This window comes from Nicotiana sylvestris, chromosome 1 (assembly GCF_000393655.2).
Source record: "Nicotiana sylvestris chromosome 1, ASM39365v2, whole genome shotgun sequence".
NCBI lineage: Eukaryota > Viridiplantae > Streptophyta > Magnoliopsida > Solanales > Solanaceae > Nicotiana > Nicotiana sylvestris.
This window is the reverse complement of record NC_091057.1, coordinates 26247321-26271058: the sequence shown is the minus strand read 5'-3', so window position 1 is coordinate 26271058 and position 23738 is coordinate 26247321. Positions and strand designations below refer to the sequence as shown.

At 33.8% G+C, this 23738-nt stretch overlaps 2 protein-coding genes across 2 annotated transcripts; both read right to left on the bottom strand.

Moving 5' to 3' along the window:
- Positions 1 to 7089: 7089 nt before the first annotated feature.
- LOC104221846 (casein kinase 1-like protein 10) lies at positions 7090 to 13249 on the bottom strand. The gene is made up of 15 exons (XM_009772984.2): positions 12606 to 13249; positions 12465 to 12505; positions 11797 to 11866; positions 11551 to 11699; positions 11377 to 11472; positions 10898 to 10968; positions 10222 to 10283; positions 10077 to 10140; positions 9896 to 9980; positions 9599 to 9725; positions 9394 to 9467; positions 9230 to 9293; positions 8076 to 8212; positions 7613 to 7926; positions 7090 to 7514 (listed from the first exon to the last, which is right to left on the bottom strand). The coding sequence occupies exons 1-14, from the start codon at positions 12679 to 12681 to the stop codon at positions 7648 to 7650; spliced, it is 1395 nt and encodes a 464-aa protein (XP_009771286.1). The 5' UTR covers positions 12682 to 13249; the 3' UTR covers positions 7090 to 7514; positions 7613 to 7647.
- Positions 13250 to 18118: 4869 nt separating this feature from the next.
- On the bottom strand, positions 18119 to 21153 carry LOC104221845 (putative pentatricopeptide repeat-containing protein At3g23330). The gene is made up of 2 exons (XM_070158629.1): positions 20412 to 21153; positions 18119 to 20336 (listed from the first exon to the last, which is right to left on the bottom strand). The coding sequence occupies exons 1-2, from the start codon at positions 20918 to 20920 to the stop codon at positions 18707 to 18709; spliced, it is 2139 nt and encodes a 712-aa protein (XP_070014730.1). The 5' UTR covers positions 20921 to 21153; the 3' UTR covers positions 18119 to 18706.
- Between the last annotated feature and the right edge of the window lie 2585 nt (positions 21154 to 23738).

Here is a 23738-nt window from a genome sequence, read left to right as displayed (position 1 = left end):
TATCCTTCAATGACGAATTGATTGATAAAGACGAATTAACTTATATCCTTCAATGACGAATTAACAGAAAAAACAACATCAAAGTCTTCAAGCCTTCAATGACGAATTCATAAAGAGGAAACTTACTGCTTTCATTATTGAATAGCGTATCAAAGTAGAGAGAGACAGAAAATAGTGTAACTGAATAGCGTATTTAGTGGCTTAGGGTAGGAGGTAACCAAAATTAAATATTTTGCTATAAACATTAAAAGGTATCTATAAAATATATTTTTTTTAAATGGTATTTATTTAAAATAAATAAGGTGTTAACCTTTGCTGTAGGAGGTAAAAATTCCTTAAATATATGTGATTGCTGCTAAAAAGGATAGTCACGTGCACTAAGCTCCCGCTATGCGCGGGGTCCGGGGAAGAGTTGAACCACAAGGGTCTATTGTACGCAGTGTTACTTTGCATTTCTGCAAGAGATTGTTTTCACGGTTCGAACTCGTAATGGCAACAACTTTACCAGTTACGCCAACGCTTCCCTTCGTGGACTTTCATGGTTAATGTATGTGCTTGCTGCTAGCCAAGTAAAATATTTTTCATTTTCATATTTAAAAAAAAAAAAAAAGAATAAGTGCACAATCAGTGGTTGATAAGTGTAATGTTGGGTTTTTACATGGGAATGAACTCTTCATAGGCTATGATTTCATGTGTGTTGTTATCATAATTCTTTAATTTTACTTGACGAAATGTTTTGAAATCTGGTATAATTTGGTATAGAAGAAAACTTGAAATTGCAAAGTAGACTTAGTAATGTGTTAAATACTAAATAGTTTAATCAACAAAGATTGTGGTAAGCACTCATTCATTCTTAACCAGAGGTCTCGAATCCTAGATATAGATGGATAACAAATGGTTTAGTCAATTTATTTGATTTGCTAGAAGAAATGTAAGTGATTCAATTATAGAACAAAATAACCGATGGCATCCAAACAATTGTTGTTTCAAAGAATTTAGCCATTGTCATACTAAACTATAATTAAGAAGGAATTATTGAATATATACTCATTTTCTTCAGTGATTCACGACTTGGAATGTTTTTTTCTCAATTCGAGATTCTCTCTCAAACTACATCTTTTGAGGTAATATAAAAAGCACAAGTACCCCTTGAATTAAGGTCAAATTTTCAATTTTTTTTAAAAACTTTGTATTCAATCAAACACTTCAAATAAAATGAAATAAAATAAGTATTTGGCATAACTCTTTTGTATTAGGACCAACTCCAATTCAGTATCTCGTGTCACCATTCAATTTTTAATGGCTTTCATAAAACAAAATCTAGAGATTATATATTTTATAGTAGGACCAACTTCAGTTCAGTTTCTCGTGTCACTATCCAATCTTTAACGGTCTTCATAAAACAAAATTTAGAGATTATATATCTTGTATTAGGACTAACTTCAGTTCAGTATCTCGTGTCACCATCCAATATTTAACGCTCTTCATAAAATAAAATCTAGAGATTAGGACAAGCTTCAGTTCAGTATCTCGTGGCACCATCTAATCTTTAACGGTCTTCGTAAAACAAAATTTAGAGATTATATATTTTGTACTTGGACCAACTTCAGTTGAGTATCTTGTGTCACAATTCAATCTTTAATGGTCTTCATAAAACAAAATTTAGAGATTATATATTTTATATTTGGACCAACTTAAGTTCAGTAACTCGTGTCACCATCCAATCTTTAACGATCTTCGTAGAACAAAATCTAGAGATTATATATTTTCTATTAGGACCAACTTCAATTTAGTATCTTGTATCGCCATCCAATATTTAACTATCTTCGTAAAGTAAAATCTAGAGATTATCTTTGGCAATATTTAAAATCTGAGTCAAATACAGGATTAGCTCATATAGATGTACGTAATACGATTCTAAGATTTTATTGAGCAAAGACATGACTAGCTTTCTTTGTGTTACGCCATCTTACAATATTTTATTTCAATCAAGCTATACTTGAAATCTCCATCGTTGATACTCGTCAATAACTATTTTATTTTTTTATTTTTTTTGTTTTCGCGTTATAGCTTAAAAAATTATTTTCTTTGCCTCTATTAACGTATCGGTTTGAGTTGTTCAAGTGGTACATACAGGGATAGAGCCAAAATTTTAATTTTATGTGTTTTAGATTTTAATACGACAACTTCAAGTGTTAATAATCGGGTTCTAAATTTAATATTCTATACATTTGATAATTTTTTAATCACAAATACACTATTTGAACAAAAAGCTACTGGATTCGACCAAACACATAAACGGACTTCTAGCTCTGCCCCTAGATACATGTTTGTGTTTGGCTTCAGGACAATGATAATTTTGAAAGTCCATGAAGGTTTGAGGTTCATTTTCTGACTTGAAATTTATAAAGGTGAAAAAATATCGATATGACGAGTGACATATCATACCTAAATCTGAAATTAGACCTTCCATTTTTATTTTCTTACTAAATTACACATAGTTCAATTATTTTAAAATAAAAAATAATTTTGCAGATATAATATTATATTAGGGAAAATTCAGTGACAATTCGTGGAATCAATTGCAATTTGAATAATAGAAAAATAATTTTTTTTATTTTCGACAAGGAAATTGAGAATTGAATGAAAATAAATGGGATTGGATTATTTAAATCAAACAAATATTTAACAAATATTTTATTTTATTATTTTTAATAATAAAATAAAAAACTCCAACCTTACACATGCATTTTTAGACTCACCTATTAGCCCAAAAATAAAATAAAATAAAACAAGACAAAACAGAAAACTCCAACCTTAAAATAAAACATAAGACTCCAACCTTAGCACACTTTTAGATAATAAAAAAAAACTCTTAAAATTTTTAATAATGGATATCTTTTATCATCTTCATCCCTGATAGGAGGTAAATCAACTTTATATATTGTAGCTATCAAGAATGGTAGGAAAGAGTCTTGCCTCATGTATCGATATGAAATATATTTCGATATGTACTAATTAGTAAAATCCCTACATAAGGATCGAAAGATGAACATTGTATGTACTTTTAAATTCATTACTTTGACATAAAATTTTACTATGACTTCTTCCTTTATCGAATCAGCTAAATAAGGTGTATATTCGTTATTTTTAAGTTGATTTTTATTTAATAACTCAAACATAATTTTTTAAAATATTTTTTATGTGATGTACTCCCTCCATCTTAACTTATATGGTTGTTATCGGATTTCGAAAATCGGAAAGAAAAAAAATCGTTGATTGTAATTTTTTAAATACCTTTTCAATATTTTAAATTATTTATTATTGTTACTTATAATACTTATTACGTAATTTTCAAATATTTAAAAAAAATTAAAGAATTTAAAGATTTATGTTCGAATTCACAGTCAAATTTATGAAGATCGACTCTCGAAATCCAAATTATACCCCATAAATTGAGGCAATAATAGCTCCACGTGCAACGTGCGTGTCCAGAAACTAGTAAGAAAAAAAGCATAAGTACCCCCCTGAATTTAAGTCGAATTTTCAGTTTTAAAATTCTTTTTTAAAAACTTCATGTTCAATCAAAGACCTCAGATAAAATGGAATAAAATATGTATTTGACATAATTTCTTTTGTATTAGGACCAACTTCGGTTCAGTATGCCATGTCATCATCCAAATTTTAATGGTCTTCATAAAACAAAATCTAGAGATTATATAATTTGCATTAAGACTAACTTGAGTTCAACGTCTCATGTCGCCATCCAATTTTTAATGGTTCGTAAAAAAATAGAGATTATATATTTTGTATTAGGGGCAACTTCAAGTTATCAGTATCTCGTGTTACCATCCAGTCTTTAACGGTCTTCGTAAAATAAAATCTAGAAATTATATTTTAGCAATATTTAAAATCTAAGTCAAATACTGGATTAGCTCGGACAGATGTACATAATACGATTCTAAGATTTAAGGAGTAAAGACAGGACTAGCTCCCTCTGTGTTATGCCATGCTTACTATAATTCAATTCAATCAAGCTATACTTGAAATCTCTGTCGATACTCGTGAATAACTATTTAATTTTTATTTTTTGTTTTCACATTATAGCTTCGAAAATTATTTTCTTTGCCTCTTTTAACATATCAGTTTGAGTTGTTCAAGTGGTACATGGAGGGATCCAGAAATTTAACTTTATGAGTTTTAGTTAAAACGGCAATTTTAATTTTCAAGTGTTAATAATTGGGTCCTAAGTTTAATATTTATACATATATTTGATAAATCTTTTAACACAAATATACTGTTTGAGCAAAAAAATATTAGGCCAAATACAAATATTAGGTTCGACCGAATACATAGAGGGGCTTCTAGCTCTGGCCCTAGGTACATGTCCGTATTTGGCTTCAGGGCAAGGATAATTTTGAAAGTCCATGAAGGTTGGAGGTTTATTTTTTTATTTGAATTTACGGGGTGAAAAAAATCAATATGATGAGTGATATATCATACCTAAATCTAAAATCAAACCTTCTAGCCATTTATATTTTCTTACTAAATTAATAGTTCAATTATCTTAACATAAAAAATAATTTTGCAGATATAATGTTAGTAGGCAAAATTCAGTAATAATTCGTGGAATCAATTGCAATTTTGAACAATAGGAAAATTAATTTTTTTTTTTTCGACAAGAAAAATTGAAATTTGAATGAAAACAAATGGGATAGGATTATTTAAATCAAACAAATATTTAGTAAAATAATATAAAAGACTCCAACCGTACACATTTTTTGACACGCCCTATCAACCAAAAAAACAATTAAAAAAAACAAAACAAAACATAACAGAAGACTCCAATACTTTTAGACATACCAATATCAGACCGACTAAAATAAAACAAAAGACTCAACAAAGAAGATCCTTGTACTTTTTGCTCTAAAGCCTCAAGCTTAAGTTCAAACCATTTGGTTCTTCATCTAATGCAACTGCATTTGATGAAATGGGAACATCCAACTGATTTATCAATGGTCTTGTACCATCATGAGTCACATTTAAATCAAGAAATGTTGTACTTGGAGCTCTACCTCTATTTCTTCTTGCCATTTGATGCCCTTCAGTAGGGTGAGAACGATTCGACGATGATGATGATGGCAGCACAGTACCTCTGTCATTTCTTCTCGAACTTGCATGTTGTGATGGCGTGGGCTGTGTTGGTTGCAAATGGCCTGGTAAAGGAAGAGCGGCCGCATCTACACCAGAACGTAGAATGACATCTTGCTCAGAAGATAACGGGTGAGATTGTAAATGATTCATAAAGTCAAAATGAGTACGAAAAATGCCATAACATAAAGGGCAGCGAAGTAGCACACGACAAGGTATTAAAATTGGAGGAGGAGAAGGATTTGTGTTTTGCATGTTGAAAAATGAATGACAGTTTTCTAAAGAAAGATCTCTCCAAAGAAACAATGGTAGAGAAAATAATAACTTTGCACAATATTTTTTGTGAAATATGAAGGGAATTTATAGCCTACTCAGGGTGTAATCTTGCCCTTTATTTATTTTTGTTCCAGATTTCTAATGGTAAGTTCAATATTGTAACAATGTGTGACAGCTTCACAAAACAAAATTTTAAAACTAATGTTTTTCTTATTTTGGGATTTATCTTTGTCCTTATTTTTGTTTATATTTAACTAACCTGCTGTAATAGATTTCGAAGAAAGCTCGGTTTTATCTCTAAGTTAAGTATTCACATTCTTAGATTACAACAGACTCGTCGTTTAGCTCTATATTTAATACAACAGATTTATGAATTTGAATTTCAAAGTAAATTCCCGTTATGATTTTATTTCAAATCCGAGGTGTGATTTTGTCCAACTAGAATAAAACACTAACTTTTTTTTGTTTAATAAATTGCAGCAATCTGATTTCTTTTGAATCAGACTCGGTAAATTGATGTAATCACAGAATGGATCTACTAAATTTTATGATTATCTTTATGTCAAACGAATCAGATTGCTTTGTGATATTTTGGACAAACTTCAATTTACTTACTTGTAAGTGATATTATTATAATCACTTGTGATTGTGTAAACTGGAAATAACATTAATTGGTCTCAGCAATTAGTTATAATTTATTACTTTAATTATACCATGTCCTTACAAAGCCAATATTACAAGAACACAAGGTAGTGGTGAACAACTTTATCAAAGTTGGCTCATGGAAAAATTAATGTTTGATGCACATACTATAAAAGACTATTTTTCCTCTTTAGACAAAAATTAAAGAGAAATCTACCTTTATATTTTTCACCTTTGCGAGTAATGGTGCTTTAGGAATCTCATTTATGAAAAATTTAGACTATATTTTTTTATGAAAACATTGAAAGGGAAGAAAATAAGGTAAGATCCTATAGAAAATAAAATCAATTCAATTTAATATGAAAATGAGTAATTTGTAAAATTAGTGTATCTTCAATCTACACACCGTTTTTACTTAATTTTTTATATTTTTTAAATTATTCGGGAAGCCAATTGGCCCGTGACTAATCCACATTTCAATCGAAAAAATGTTAGCCCGTTTCTTATGCGCCTTAGAAGTCGAGACAATGACTATTTACACAAGAACAGGGGTGAATTCTCCACACCCACGTCAAATTCCACAGATCTTTTTTTTTTTTTAAATTCCCCGCTATTACTCCTTTGCTGACTCGAACCCACAACCCCAGGTGGGAGAGGTTAACAATCTAACCAACCCCTCTTATCATGAAATGCCTTGTTAGTCTCGTCCAAGAAAATAGAGATTCAAAATTAAAAACTCAAATTCATCTTAACAATGACCATATACTTGGACCAATAAATCTAGAAAAATAATAAATAATTGGTCCCATATCAGTAGAACTAGAGCATTATTGCAAGTGTAATTAAGCCATAGCCAATCAAATCAGATTCACTAGTGACAGCTCAAGTTCATAAAAGGGGTAGGCTGGTGCACTAAGCTCCCGCTATGCACGGGATCCGAAGAAGGGCCGGACCACAAAGAGTATTATACACGGCCTGCATTTCTGCAAGAGGCTGTTTCATAGTAACAATCATGTAAGATTGGATAGAAGAAATTTAAGGTACATTCATAAAGTAAATGAATATCTTTCTTGGCACAAGAACCACACAACTAAGAAAATGTACCGAGGTAGCCCTTAAAGTAATCGGAACTACACTGCATAACCATGAACTATTTACTTTCCACTAAACTTCCTCCCCATTTGCAAACATAGCAGAGCCATGCATCAGGAAAAAAAGGGAGCTATGCTCATCTCTGCATTAAGCAATTTACAGAGATGTGAAATATTTTTATTTTCGAGACATATCCCGGTCTACAACATCACACACTAGAGAGGCATTCTCAAATATATAAACAGAGAAACAGCCCCCCTATCTCTGAAAGTTTAGCAAGTCTGTTAAATTGCAAGAATCAGTGCACGATTGCCGGGAAGTGCTTAAAGAAAGCTGCTCAATCTGCTGCTCAACTATCAGCAAAAACCAGTAACGATAATATCAAATTAGCCGAGGACTAAAATCAAGAATAAGGAAATACTTAAATGCCAGCGGTAAAAAGTTTTGGAACCTTGAGGGGGCAGATTTTAGACACCATATAGCCTCTCATTTCCTTCTTCCAGTGCCAATAGTTAGCAGCTCAAAGCTCCTAAGAGCATCATCTCTACCGCCTCTTGTTGCAGTAGCGCGGGTAAAAGATGATGACTTGGATTCAAATCCGGGTTGCACTCTTTGGGTGGTGGAAATACGGCCACTACTTGAACCCAATCGACCAGTGCGATTGTCAGTGGGTTCACCAGATGAGCTTGGTCGGCTGCTTCCCATGACAGCCCTCCTCGAGTTGCTACCAGTCCGAGTTACACGGCTTCTTTCAGTATCAGCTTGCTGACAATATAAACAATATCAGCAGGTTCCGATACCAAGAAAGCTCCGCGTAGGAACAAATTAATGCATGCAAACTTGAGAGGATGCAGAAATACTGTACAGAATCCACAGGTTCAGGCAGATAAAAGATAATCATATGCACCGCTTACCACATCCTTGGATGATGGAACATCGTCTGAAGATCTGTGGTGTCTCAAATGGTCCCCTTGCAAACCAGTTCCAGACACGTTCCTTCTAGTAAACGCCTCAACAGCACCAGAAAACCTATCTTTAATTTCCTGCCTCACTGTAAAAGAGCTCAGCCAAATATAAAAATTAGCTTCTGGAATACAAATCTGTAAGATGATACCAGAAATTCAACCAACAAATCCTTCTCTTTTTTTTTGGGGGGGGGGGGTTATGAGAAACTCTCTCTGCCTCGCCTTCCTCTGATAATTCTTGCAAGGTAGGGGGCACTGGGCATGGTAAGAAAAGTGGACAGCTCGTTACGATCTTTTCAAACAGAGATAACCTAGCCCATAATGGCCAACTTCTGTGCATCATTTATTCCCTGACCCAAAAAGCACCTTATGCCCCATAACATCAGAAAGAGACAGAACTACTCAACTGTTTGGTCAGTTGGAACATTCACTATTCCAGTTTACAGTTTATAGAGAAGTGTTTCATATCAGAAGCTCATTAAGTAACCAGAACAGCTAATGGACTTCATCGTATACTGTACACATTTCTCATATATATGGTACAAAAATACATGCAACACTAGCTTTTTTGGAAGGTCAAACATGCAACACTAGTTGTTAACAGTTGTCTATATTAATAACTAAAAGGATTTCTCTTCCTTGAGATTTCTTGGGTCAAATTTCTCCTAGTTTAACCAAGGGAGATCCCATTTTCATCTCTCAGCAAACTAGTTCTGGTCTGATGGATACCAGGAGTGAGGAAGCTAACAAAAGATGGAACACAATCTGATGCATAGGCATCTCTTGTGCACATTAAACCAGGAGTGTTTTTTTGGTGGTGGTGGTGGTGGTGGGGGGGGGGGAAGAGTAGAGCACCCATTCCCCCAGACTAGGGTAGATCCAACTTTTAGTCTATGCACATACTTGAGCACCATACGTCTCTCTCTCTCTCTTCCCCCTCAAGAGGCTTATATTGCTATTCCGCTCCCAATAATTGGTTATTTTACAAAAAGCATAAATTAGATTGGAGACAAAGGACAAGCACCATGAGCCTAAACATCAATGAACACACTATCAGAAATTCAAGCTGTTACTTCTTAAGCCAAAGTTTCTTAAAACAGTACCAGGAATCTTTTCTGCTCTCTCAGCGGATGGTCCTGGGTTCACAGGTAATCTCCCAGTAGGTTGCTGAAAAAGAAACAGAAGGGTAAGACTAGTGTATCTTTATAACGCAGAAATCAAGTGACAGTGGATAAGTTTTTAGTGAGGGCAGAAAAAAGGGACAGACTCGTCCTCTTGAACTAGAGCCAATCTGTGGATATTTCAATATAGTCCAGTCAAATACGTAGTCAAATTGATAACCTGCAATGCACACAAAAAAAAGTTTCTTGTATAAAACTACTGAAATAAAACATATGATAAATACCAAAGAGAAAATATAAAGGATGGAATGGATGACTGAAACTACTAGCATCATAAACTATAAAATATACCTTCTCTAATAAAAAGGTCTCGGAATAGCCTCTTCAGGTATGAGTAATCAGGCTTGTCATCAAACCGTAATGATCGGCAGTAATGAAAATATGATATGAATTCTGAGGGATAAGATTTGCAAAGCACCTGCTTAACAAAGACCAATGGAATATGTCATTATGCAGTTTAATGCACAGAACACATATTTAGGGCAGGTATATATTTGTAAGACCCAGTACTCTCCTGTATGACCAAACATGTAGCATCTCATATCAAGATTTTACACAGAACATATAATGTACACAAAGTCACACTACCTCTATAGGTGTAAGCATCTTCTTCTCACTAATCTTGTCATATTTCTGCTTTTTGGTGCCCGCTTTCAGACCTTGCCACGGCAGACTAGTAAAGACAATTATGCTAATTGTAAGAAACAAGGCACATGGAAATCAAAAGACAGGAGCCAAAAGATCAACATTAAAACTGTAGTTCCCAAACCTTCCTCTCAAAAAATACATAAGCACATAACCGAGTGACTCCAGATCGTCTCTTCTACTTTGCTCTGCATACAAAGAAGCGAGGGAATTATGTTCAATTCCAAAGAATACTAAGTACCAAAAACGATATCATTATCGTCGCTTACCAACTCCAAGATGGGTGTTAACACTAGCATAACGAGCCGTTCCTGTGAGGTTTTTGTTTTCCCTGTCAAAAGGAGCAAATAAATTATTCAAAAATCAACATGCACTCCAATCCATCCACCCAACACCCTATAAAAATAAGGTGAAGGAAAGAAAAGCATGATAAGAATGAAAACCTCCAAATTTGTTTCTTAATCTAACCATCAATTATTGAGAAGCTTGGAAGTGTATATAGAATGGACGGCGAGCGAGTGAAAAAATAAGAGATGTGTCCAAGCAGGAATGGAGGTGGGGAAAAGTAATCCAACTCTTTGATTATAAGTGACATAGTACACCATGCACAGTCAAAATTTACAGAAGCAAAATGAAACAATATGGTTTCTGAGATCCCCTATTGGTGGCTTTGATTCAGCTTATGCAAATGTGAACTTTGGAGAAAATATAACAAATCAGCGAGGGTTGCTACTCAGTTCAAGATAAAAATCAAATGCTCACTACTGCAAAAATCAAAATGAAGCCACCAAAGAGACAAATGGAAACAGCTCAACCTTCGGCTTCTTTCTATCAAGTAATCGTCCTTGATTCTAACACTTTGTCACCAATTGGACCATTTTAATTTCTAAAAGTGAAAGATCACATGGAGATCTTTGAGGAACAGAAGAGGTTCACATTTTATACCTGTATGGAATATGCTTATGCGTCTGAAGATCTCTGTACTTCTTGGCAAGACCATAGTCAATGATGTATACCTGTTATAGCAAAAGAAAACACCCAAAATTGTTTAGAGCTGCAGCATTCATGCCATGAGAATTGTTTTTCCATCAAATTTTTAAACTTTGTCCAACGTAGATTCACAATGGTACAGACTACAGATAACATAAGGGAATACCAAAAAGATGTTACTCCAAAAGTTCCTAGATCAAGCTCAACGAGCAAGATAGAATGTTCGAGCTCCACAAATGATGGAGAAGCACTCATATAGTGGAACTATAAAACCCTAAGAAAGTACCAACTTCCTAGATCCTCTGATCTAGTTTCCAGACAAGTAGGTGGACAATTTTCCCGAATAGCCAGTCCAACACGTAGGAGCATACAACTTTGTTTTAAAATACACAGACAAAGATGAACAATTCGAGAACATATTATGAAGTGCACACCTGATTTGCTTTACGCCCTAAACCCATTAAGAAGTTGTCAGGCTTAATGTCGCGGTGAAGAAATCCTCTTGAGTGCATATATTCAACCCTATTAATCTGCATAGGAGAACAAGTCTTATGCAACCAGCTACAATATTTATGCTTTAATCAGTATATATAATTTTAATTATTTACCAATTGATCTGCCAGCATTAACACAGTCTTTAAAGTGAACCTCCTATTGCAATAGTTAAACAAGTCTTCCAAACTTGGCCCAAGAAGGTCAATAACCATGGCATTGTATTCACCTTCAACGCCAAACCACTTGAGGTGTGGAATTCCAGCTTAAAGTAAGAAAATGATAAAAGAAAAAAACAGATCAGTTCAGCTCAAAAAAATATAATCCGTCATTGATATTCACGGGTAGAAGCTATTACTTACTTCCTCCTTGTAGAAGCATATACAGCTTTGATTCATAATGAAGTTGAGGGTGCTTTGTTTTAGTTGATTCCTGGAAACGAAAAAATAAAGCTAATGTGTCAAAGAAAAAACCTTCAATACTAAACATAGCACTAGAAACACATTCCTGCATAGAAAGCGCAAGAAAATCTCATTGATGTTCTAAAACACTTGACGAATGGTGAAAGAAGCAAGCCACATATGAAGTCTTATAATATATCACAATATGGTCCCCTACCAAACCAATATGGACTCTTCAGAAATAGAAGCTATATCCAGCAAATGCAGACTAACCAAATAAAGGGTCAAATAAGCAACGTTACTCGAACATTCAGCCAAAATAGCAATTTTTTTTTTTGGGAACGGTAACAAAGCACAATATAGCAATGTGTATCTATTATATTGTGAGTTTTTTATTTGACAATTGATAGCTCAAGATTAATCTTCTCATCTTCTAGTAAAAGACTCATTGTTTTTTTAATTTTCTTAATGTTGTTTTTAGTTTTATTTAGTAGAGTGAAAAGCTCAATCTTAAGACAATTGACACCACAACCATGTATTGAGTTTCCAGCTTCAGCTAAATCAACATTCTTAATTTTATTCAAATCCAATGAAAAGACCCAATCTCTAATTCTAATAAACATACTCACCAGCTTAACAGCAACTTCTTCTCCAGTTTGTACATTGACTCCTGATATAAAAAAACTGAAAGTCAACACAAGCCCCATAACAAAAAAATGTTAAGCTACAATTGAAATTAACAACAATCAAGAAATACAAATTGAGATTACCTAAATAAAGTTCCCCAAAAGATCCACTACCGATCTTTCGGCCTAGCCTAAACTTGCCACCTACCACATGATCCATACTCAGAGATTGAATCTTTTCTTGATTTCACTTAAACCCAATTCAACTAAACAGGTTTAAATCTTGAAATTACCCTCAGATCCAGAAAAAACCAAAAGAAATTACCAAAAATGACTTCTTTCTGGTGACCCCAGAAACAAACAAAAAAATCTTCAAAACCCTAATACCTAATATCAATCATATATATGGAAAACACTTGGAACAAGTATTTTTTTCAACAAAAGTCTCCCCTTTGTAATTAAAAAAAATAAAAGAATAATACAATGAATGGGGAAAAATTGCAACAAAAAAAATTATAGCGTTGAAGAGAAACCCTAAATCTGGGAAGATAATATGAGGAAAGAAAAAAGGTTAAGTGGGTTTTTGGATTCTTGAAAAAAAAGAATTAGAGAGGAAATGGAAATGGAATGGGAAAGAGAAGGGAAAATAAGAGAGAGAGAGAGAGAGAGAGAGAGAGAGAGAGAATCTAATGGAAACGAAATTTGTGGAAAATTAAAGGGAATTTGATTCAAAGAGACGGAGAGAAGAAGAAGAAGATGATGAAGGAGAAATAGGGAAAATGGTATACAAGAAAAGAAAAGCTGGAAAAATAGTGGCTTTTTCTTCTTTTTTTCATTTCCTTTTTTCTTTTAGTTTATTTTTTTGGGTTTCTTATTTTCTTATAATATTGTGAATTTAATTTGTGATGATTAGGTTAATTATCATTTATAGCATTATCAACTAATTTGTTAATAAATTAATATATAATTTTAGTAAATGATATGATTGTATATATATTTGTTACATTATAAGTGCATTGAATTTAAACTTTATTTTTTTATTTATGAAATTATACTTGTATTTTTTATTTCTTTATTTGAGGTTTGGGTGGCGGGGCGGCTACTCTTGGTTTTTGGGATAAATTCTTTTTTCAAAAGAAAAAACTTAGATGCTGGGGAGAATAATTTTTTAAAAAAAAGGAAAGAGGAATATATTGTGATTCTCTAGGAAAGAAGATTAAAATTGTTTTTTGTTTTCTAAATTCGAAGATTAATATTCTCTTTTACACAATAACTTAGCTTAGCTTAGGTGGTTATTATAATGTATTCGGATTTCAATTTAAAATTTTCAAGAAAATAAATAAATGTACCGTACTTATTATTTTTAAATTATTTTTTAGTTATAAAGAAGTTTTGAATTATCAACGTTTCTTGGCTTGATATTCTTTTAGTTTTTAAAGTCCTACGCTCATTCTTCATTGGATAAAGGTAATGTTTCATGTTATTAAGTCAATGTAAATTTGAGTTTTAACGTAACAAATCTGTGAAATAAGTCACAAGTCAACTTTATAATAAATATTATTAAAATTTCAAATATTTTTAATCTTAATAATATGTTTACAATTTTTTTATATTTTTTTTGTAGATAGAATTAAAGAAACGGAAAAGGGCCTAAGATACCTGATACCCCTGTCATATGCTAAATGGTTTATAAAAATCCTCCATCCATCTATCCGTCTGAAAATATGTAGGACGTTAATTCTATTGCTAAAATTACCCCCCGAACGGCACTTCATGTGAGCCTCTCATTAAATGATATGGCATTCTTTCATTTGTCTGCATGGCTCAGAGAGGTCGAAATTGTATTTGGGTAAATTTGGACTCATTTAAGTGATCTGATCCACTCTTTTTTATGTGGGTCAGCTCTCCGAAATTTCAACCCATTTAACTTTAACTTGGCTCTGATCATTTTCAATAGACTGAACACCATTGACGGCCACATGAGGAACTGAAAGGGGAAGAAAGTGCCTGATCACCCTTTTTTGAATTGTTTCGTGAGAATTAGGTTAGACGACTGACTTCATTATGATCATGAAAAGCTTGAGGAACATCAGTACCAACCATTTGAGCTGGGGAATTGGCTTGGACATTTTGTCGAACGTCTGGTGATCCCAAATTTGTGAAATTACCTTTTTGAATTGTTGTGGAGATTGAGCCGATGAGTTTGGGTTTGAGGAGTTGGAAACGATCTCCTGAACAGTAGGAATCGTTTGGCATTGGTCTTGGGCCAATTGGTTCACCATAACTCCATGCTCTACCATCTAGTGCATTTTTGGACTGTTCAGTTGATCGGGGCTTCCAATTCCGACGCTGAAATCCTCCAAATTTTGGTGGGGAGATTGATATGGACCTAGAGAAGAATCCTTGGTGCTTGGAATGGCTCGATTTGAACTCCCAGGTGATTTTGCGCTACAGTGATCCCAGCACCATTTTGCAAATTTGTAGTAGCTAGGGAATTGTTTTGGGAAATGGTTTGTTGAAGTTGGTGCGCAATTGGAAGGCGCATCTTTTGGTGGTGGTCTGGTGGCTTTCCAACGATAGAGCAGTGTGCATTAAAGCACGACCGTGTTACTGCTCACGGTAGTCGCACTGTACGGAGAGCTGACCCATATAAAAAAGAGTGGGTCGGATCGGTTAAATGGGTCAAAATTTACCCAAATACAATTTCAGTCCCACTGAGCCATGTGGACAAATGAAAGAATGTCACATCATTTAGTGAGAGGCCCACATGAAGTGCCGTTAGTCGCGGGGATAATTTTGATAATAGAATTAACGTCCGATATGTTAAAGAAATTCAGAAAATATAAGAGTTAATGTACAACGTGAGCAAACATAGTTCCAACTAACCGGCATCACCCATATGGATCTTATTTCTTCCGTTGTGCCATATTTTTCCTAGATTTAAGTAATTCTAAGAGATTGTAGACATCTCAAAAAAACTTTTTTCATGTAATTATATGTCTACCTCATTCTATTTTAATATCTTCATTCACTATAGTTTTACACATACTGACCGGTGCATCTAAAGGTCTATGCATTTAGTGGCGAAGCTACATTGTCTCGAAAAATTGCACTGTGTACATAGGTAAAATATTACGTTTTAGAGGTATATAACACATATTGAACACCCTTTATCGAAATTTCCTTTCACTTCTTTTAAATTTTAACACTCTTAAAGACTAGTTTTGCCATTGTATGTATGACATGATTAAACCATCGAAAATGATCATCTTTCATTTTATTCTTGATATGTGATACATGTTCTGTCTAATAATGTGATCATTTCTTATCTTGTATGACCACACTTTCTATATCTCAATGACATTCTCATATAACATTGTTGGTCTTATAACTTTTTTATAGAGTTTACTTTTCACTTTGGTAGGTATAGCCTTGTGTTAGAGAGAAATAAAATTAGTAAACTGTTCAAAAAGTGAGAATATATCACATTTTTATTATTATTAGAAAAAAAACAGCAAAAAGTCAAAACAAGTTGATAATCAAAATTTCATTCAACATTAAAAATTTAAAAAAAAAAAAAAAAAAGGCGTCAAAGGATGCCAATGGGCAATGGCTGCTACCGCAGCCAAAATTCCTCTCTAAGGTCATCTAATTTGAAATTTCTGTAATTGCACCAGTTTGAAATATGATCACGAAATTAGTTCTGATTTGATAGAACAAGTACGTCATGTTTAAAATATTTAAAAATTATCATATCAAGTTCATAAATTTAATGATTAATCAAATATGATTGGTATTGGGTTGAAGATTTGAAGCCAACTATTTTCTTTATACTTTTCGTACATAATCTTAGCTACAACATATGAATTTGTCAAAGCTAATTGAGGAACCTGAAGATTAATAGTATTCATAACTAAAGAAGACCAATAAAATTTTAGTACATTGAAATGTTCACCACTAAGAAGATATCAACGTATTATTTTCTTATGTTTTATTTTCTTTTCTTCTTGAAAAAAAAAAAAAAAGATTTCTTAAATCAATCCATCTTACACACGAATATTGCATCCTTTTCCCTTCCTTTTCTTTTTTCCAAATATATATATATATATATATATATATATATATATATATATATATATATATATAAAGAAAGACTATTTGAATATTTGAACTAAAGATTCTTAATTCTTTTTTTTATTAAGATGAAAGTGATTAATATTTGTTTATGTTTGTTTCTGAAGTATAAAGCGGTCAATTTGTTCTTGAATTTTTCTTGAATTTTCGAGGTCGTCTGATTACCAGGATGGTATAGACAAGGATATCTTCAGGGATTAGCTATCTCACATTCTATACGGGATTGCTAATCCCACCATTTTAGTACAAAAGAGTTTCCGTGACTAACTAATACCTATAACTAACATAAAATAAAATAATCTCATATTTTATTTCGGTTATTATCCCTTATCCCACCAACCAAACACCCCGGGATTATCAATCTTGGGAGACAATTTCAACTTTAGGTCTATTTTGTCCTTCAAAAAAAAAAAAAAAGACTGAAAAATACGTCCAAACAGAAAAGGAAAGTAAGAAGGAAGTAAAAGAGGAGAAGTATTTAAAAAAAATTAAAGTAGGACGGTGACTGAAGATGTGCATATTAATCAGAACATCATTTTTGTCTCACTGCGCATGTTCTGACTAAGAGATCATATTGTAAGATGAAATCATGACCATTTTGTTCACTTTCTCCAGCAAATCACTTAAAAAATAGACTGCAACGAGATCACAAGGATCAAACATATGAAAATCACAGGCATACTTTGTCTACTTATGCATATACAATGTTGCTTTCACATGCCAACTGACAAAGAACAAATAGTGGATAACTCAAATGACCATCAAATGACCAAATACATTGTTAATTCACATACATTTGTATTAAACTACTATACTATTTTATATATTGTCTTTCTTTGGTCCAACTTGATGGATACTTTACCTGTACTATGGAAGGGGAGTTTGACGTGATTGGTAAAGTTGATGCCATATGATTAGGTCATGGGTTCGAGCCGTGGAAACAACCTCTTGCAGAAATGCAGGATAAGGCTGCGTACAGTTCTCCGGCCCTTCCCTGGAGCCCGCGCATAGCGGGAGCTTAGTGCACCGGATTGCCCTTTTACTTTACTTGTACTATGACCTATTCCTGAGGTGAAATAGGATCTGTCTCCTTAATGCCAGCTCCTATCAGAAAATACAAACTTCATCATCTCACTTACACTCCCATAACAAAGATCCAACCAATGTAGAATAAACAATTCGCAATTAAGCTTATGAAAATTCTTTCCCAAGATGTGGCAAGTACTTTACATGACCACATTGTAGCCTCATGCAGCATGTTATAATCTGCAGAGCTTGACCTGGGATAACATGGTGATGACTCCCCAGAGCTCTTATCGACGGAATATCTACCAAGTTTCATCCCATTTCCGTTCACTCGCTATGCTATCCAAACGTTCAAAGGCCATATACCAATATAGTTAGAACTGGAATGAAATCTTTGCCAAAATTCATGAGAGCTCCTAAGCGATTCAGCACCAAGAAAGTGCAACAAATGTAAATAAACAGCCTTGCAAAGAGAGAAAACACATTTTGACTATTCAAAAGTTCCAAATATTGCCCTGCATTAAGTGTCTAACAATGTTTAAGCAAATGTACAAAGATAGTTTCCACAATGACAAAGATTGCATTATTTTTGGCATCAAAGACTTACACAGTTTTCAGAAAATTCTCTTTTCAGGTTGTGCAAAATATTCAAACGTCACAGAAAAAAAATGCAATTTACACAAAATAATTTAAAGTTTAAGTCCAGTTCCTAGTATCCTCCTCAGATGAATCCTATACGACCTTATGATATTCCAAAATGTCTCTAAGCTTTTGTAACACACTGGAGAAAATGGGAAGTTCACATCAGACCATTTATCCAGTTAGTTAGCTGAATGGATTGATGAAATTCTTGCCCCCAATACCATGTAGTTGAACAGCATCAGAAGGACCTTGTAATTTTCAGACCAAAACGGACATGATCTCTAGATTTGCTAATAAAATGCGAAATACTAGAGACTATCTGAACTCCTACATAATCTCTGTTATTTTCTTGAAACCTTCCCATATGTGTTTCCCTTTTTTTCTTTTTGGCTTACAATGAAGCCCTTTACCGCCACATTATGGATACACTTCCATAGTTACTGTCACCAATAGTCTCCACATGAGCAATTCCCATCTTTGAAATGGTGAAATCGACTATTATCTCTCACAATTATCTCTCTCCCCAAAATTTTGGATATGAATTTTATGGCTGTGTGACAGTCTACGCATACACGGAGATTCTTGGTTATGCGAATGGTTGTCCCAGCAGGCGTACTAATAATACCGAATGCTATTGCAAGCCGTTCACTATGAGTATAGAGCAAATCACCTTTTTGCTCCTCATCAACATCATGTAGCGCCTCACTCATCTCAGGAACGTAACCTTCTTGTTTCAAACGTTCATAAAGATCTCTTAGTGCTTCATGTATCTGCTCATAATATGGGTGAGATGTGTCTCCCGAGACAAAACCATGCACTTTGTTCCTAACTTCTATCCAGCTGCAGGCTGGTGGTTTCCTCATTCCTTTCTTCTTCATATTAGTTCTTAATTTTGATGCATCTTTCCATCTCCCAGCTGCAGAATACATATTTGACAAGAGCAGATAAGGTCCCATGTTCCCGGGATCGGTTGTAGTCATTTCTTTGGCAACTTTTTCAGCCAGGTCAACATTTTTGTGAACTCGGCAAGCTGATAAAAGCGTAGCCCAAATACCCCCCGTGGGCTTAATAGGCATGTCAGTGATAAACTTATAAGCTTCCGATAATCTTCCAGCCCGACCAAGAAGGTCTGCAATAGCAGCATAGTGCTCGATGTCAGGAGAAACTCCACATTTGCTCATACTTGTAAAATAATTCCAACCTTCATCAACCAAACCGGCGTGGCTGCAAGCTGTTAAAATAGCTAGATAGGCCACAGCATTGGGCTTTATCCTCTCACGCTCCATATTTTCAAATAGAATAATGGCCTCGCGAGCATGTCCATTCAACGCATAGCCCATGATTATGACTGTCCATGAAACTGAATCGTGCACCTCCATCCTATCGAAAATCCATCTAGCAGTCATTATCTTCCCGCATTTGGCATACATGTCCACGAGTGAGCTAGCTATATACATGTTTTGATCAAATCTCATTCTCGTTATGTATGCATGGAGCTGTTTCCCGAGATGTAGTGTGGTCAAATGAGCACAGGCTGGCAGTATAGCTGAGAAAGTAACTTCCACAGGCTTGACATTAGCAGCTAACATCTGCCTAAAGAATCTTAGCCCTTCGTCGAAAGCACCATTCTGCACACATCCTGCTATTATTGTGTTCCATGAAACATCATCCTTTTGTGGTAATAAATCGAACACCCTATAAGAATCCTCAACCCTAGTACAAGTCGCGTACATATCAATCAAACTACTGGCAATAAACTCATCTTTGTCAAACCCATGTCTAATCGCATACCCGTGAATCTCTTTTCCCTTTGTAACGTCTACGTGCCTCGCAAAGACAGGAAGGATGCTCGACAGAGTGAAACAGTCAGGCTTCAGATTGGCATTGCTCATCTCCCTTAACATATCCAGAGCTTCCTCATACAGCCCACTTTGTACATTCCCACCAATCACAGTATTCCACGAAACAACATCTTTATTCGGCATCATTTGAAAAATCTTACTCACACTATCTAATCTTGTACCTTTTTCCACTCTCCTCCCACTTAAAGTATCAAAATGGTTTTTTTCACTCCTTATCAACTCATTTCTTGTTTCCTCATACAAAACAGATACTAAATTGCTTCTTTGACTGCTGAAGCGATTTGACTGGGGAATTTTATCAAACACATGGCAATCATGTGACGAAACCTGCAATTTCGCATACATATTCATGAGTGCATTTCCAGTATAAAGATCAGATTCCATACCAAACCTTACAACACAACCATGAACAGATTCACCAAACCTTAATTCTTTCAAATGGGTACAAGCTCTTATTACAGCAGGAAAGACATCTTGGCCAGGTAATTTTCCAAAACCTCTCATTTCAACAAAACAAGCTAAAGAATCAAGAAAATAGCCATTACAAGAGTAACACTTAATAACAGATTTAAAAGCTTTTGTGGGTACATAACAAAAGGTGTTAAAAACTTGTAAAGATTCTTTTAAAAGGTTAAGGTCAGAGTAAATGCGAAGAATTATAGTGGCAAGTGAAACAGACCTTGACCCTCTTGTTTTTACAATTTGGGCATGGAGTTGCTTAGCTTGTGACTTTGTTTTAATGGAAGATGGGTTTCTTAAAAGGTTTTTGATTACATTTTCATAGGAAGAATCCATTTTGGTATAATGGTTTTTTGGGTGAATGAATCTTGAGGTTTTTAAATGGTCACATTAGTGAAGATGGAAATAGCGAGCAAGACATGTTGGGAGGAACTTAGGATTTTGTTAAAAAATGGTTGCTATTGTCATTTGTCAATGAGTTTTGGTTTTTGTTTTAGTTAGAAGGCCAAAGGGAAAGATGATGTAAGAATGTGATGTTCTACCTTGTGATGTAACAAACAAAGTATAGACATAAGGGGAATGAGAGCCAAGGCAGAAAATGAATCCTTAAAATGAGATTGTTAACTACTGGATCAAAGTTCAGTTATGTTTTTCTTTTTAAAATTGCAAAAAAAAAAAAAAAAAGGCAAACTCTAGGAGAATCTTATTGAGAAACTACCAGTTTGTCCATTTATAAGTAGCTTATTACAAAAATTGATCAATTCATAAAATATTATTAATATTAGTCAAAAGCTATTTGTAGCAAAAAAAAAAGGTCAAATTTTTGCTTTCCTTTGAGTGGTGCATCTTAAGGAGATTGAATCTCAATTTTGGGATGATTTGGTGATGTTTTGAGGTGGTTCGAATTGAAAATTCAAAGTAAAAACTGAACATGAAAAAAAAATGATACGTGTATCACACTGTCGCTGTGTATCATTTATGTATCACATATGTATCATATTTGTATCAATTGTGTATTATATGTATATCCATGTATACATTTGTGTGAGATACATGCGTGATACATGTGTCGCGGAAGAATTTTTTGAACTCGATTTAATTACGAATTTTGATACAAAACCAGTCCAAATCACCTTCAATCTTCCTCAAAATTTGTATACCGACTTATCTATATATTTTCAATGAATTTCAACTATACACATGGAAAAAGATCCTTTTTTGCTTAGATTTTTGGAATATTGTATATATATTTCTTTTGGACAAATATATCACCAGTCCCTTCAATTTGTCCATATTTTTCACTTAGACACTTCAATTTAAGTCCTTTTCAATTGAACATTCTAACCACATCCCAAATGAGTCATTTAAACACAAAATTAATAGGCACCCAAATACAAAAGAAGTGTGTATTTCACACGCCAAAATAACGAATAAGACGAGGACAAGTGGATATAACTTGAACAAATTAAAAAAAAAAACAATTTGAGAAAACAAAAAAAAGATTAACAAGAAACATGAACCCATCCCACCCCTTTGTCATCTTCCCCACAACCCCAGCGACTCCTCTTCCCTCGTTCCGTCTTCTTCTTCCAAAGAAAGAATAGAGGTACAAACTCACTTTCCTATCACCACTCTTTTTCCTCCTAATCTCCACCTCTAACCCTCTACAATATTAAGAACATGCATAAGACATAGAAATTAACTAATAATTTCTTTGTCACAAAGAATTAATCCCAGATTGCTAGAAATTACACCCATCACAACAAGCTATCGAGGTCTACTGGAATCGAACAAAACACACTAAATACACCAAATAATGGTGTAATACACGTACTATGCCACATCATCAAATTGTGTCTAAATGACACATTTGGGATGTGGTTGGAGTATTCAATTGAAACAGACTTAAATGGAGTGTCTAAGTGAAAAATACGGACAACTTTGATGGGCTGGCGATGTATTTGGCCGTTTTTTTTTTTTGTATTTCATCACCTTATTTACTACCTCATTCATGAATTTTTCTTTCCGTCTTGCATATGTTGTTAATCACGCTTAAAAATATGGAAGGTGATTTTTGCATGTGATTCTTTGAGAGAAAGAACTTTATTTATTTGATTTTTTAATTTTTATATGTGTTTGACTAGTTTTGGTAAGTCTATGACTAAAATTAGAGATTGGTAAGTTGAGACTTATTTGGGACATTTCTCTAAGCTTCCCAATCTTATTTGGGATCAATGTAGCATGGTTTGAACTTTGGACTGGATAAATTATAATTGGCTACTAATTTTATGGCGAATTTAGCCCAATCTGTCAAATGCTACTTAAACTAACCAAATCCTTTTAGTCCTCTATTTAAACTATTGTCTAACTAGTCTTAACGTACATGTGTTGCGCGTGCGCGTTGTTCTTATGAGTAATTTTTTTAAATTGCATAAATTAAATATTAAAAATTGTGGTTGAGTTATAAAATAAGAGTGTAAGCACTTGAAATTGATGAATAAACTAAGTGAGCACAGTAAAATTTCCAACTAGAATAGTTTATTCGTATCAATAATGAAAGAGAATAAAAACTTTTAAAGTATATTATCCATACATGTAACATAAAAAAAAAGTAATTATTTAAAATAAAGACATATTTATAATATATTCAATATATGCTTGAAAATTTTGTTCAATTATTTTGTTCCAAGAGTGCTATAGAAATAGTTAAGTGACTTTCTTTTACAAACAAAAAAAAAACCTAAGTAATTTCGGGCCTCTATATCCTCACAAGGTAGGGATAAGATCTGCGTACACACTACCCTCCCCAGACTCTACGGTGTGGTATAATATTGGATATGTTGTTCAGTGACGGAGCCAGAATTTTCATTAAGGGGAGTCAAAATATAAAGAAACAAACTCACCAAGAAGTCAAGAGGTGTCATTATATAGTATATATATATATTTTTTAAAAAAATTATCGAGCTATACAGTGTAATTTTCTGACGAACGGGTGTCGGTCGACACCTCTTCGATGCATGTGGCTCCGCCGCTAATGTTGTTGTTGTTGTTTACTAAGTAATTTCGAGTGGTTTAGTGACTTAATTATTTCGACTTAAAAGTTGTTTTGTTTATATGATTGAACCCAAAGTATTATGAGAGCTAGAGACTTGGG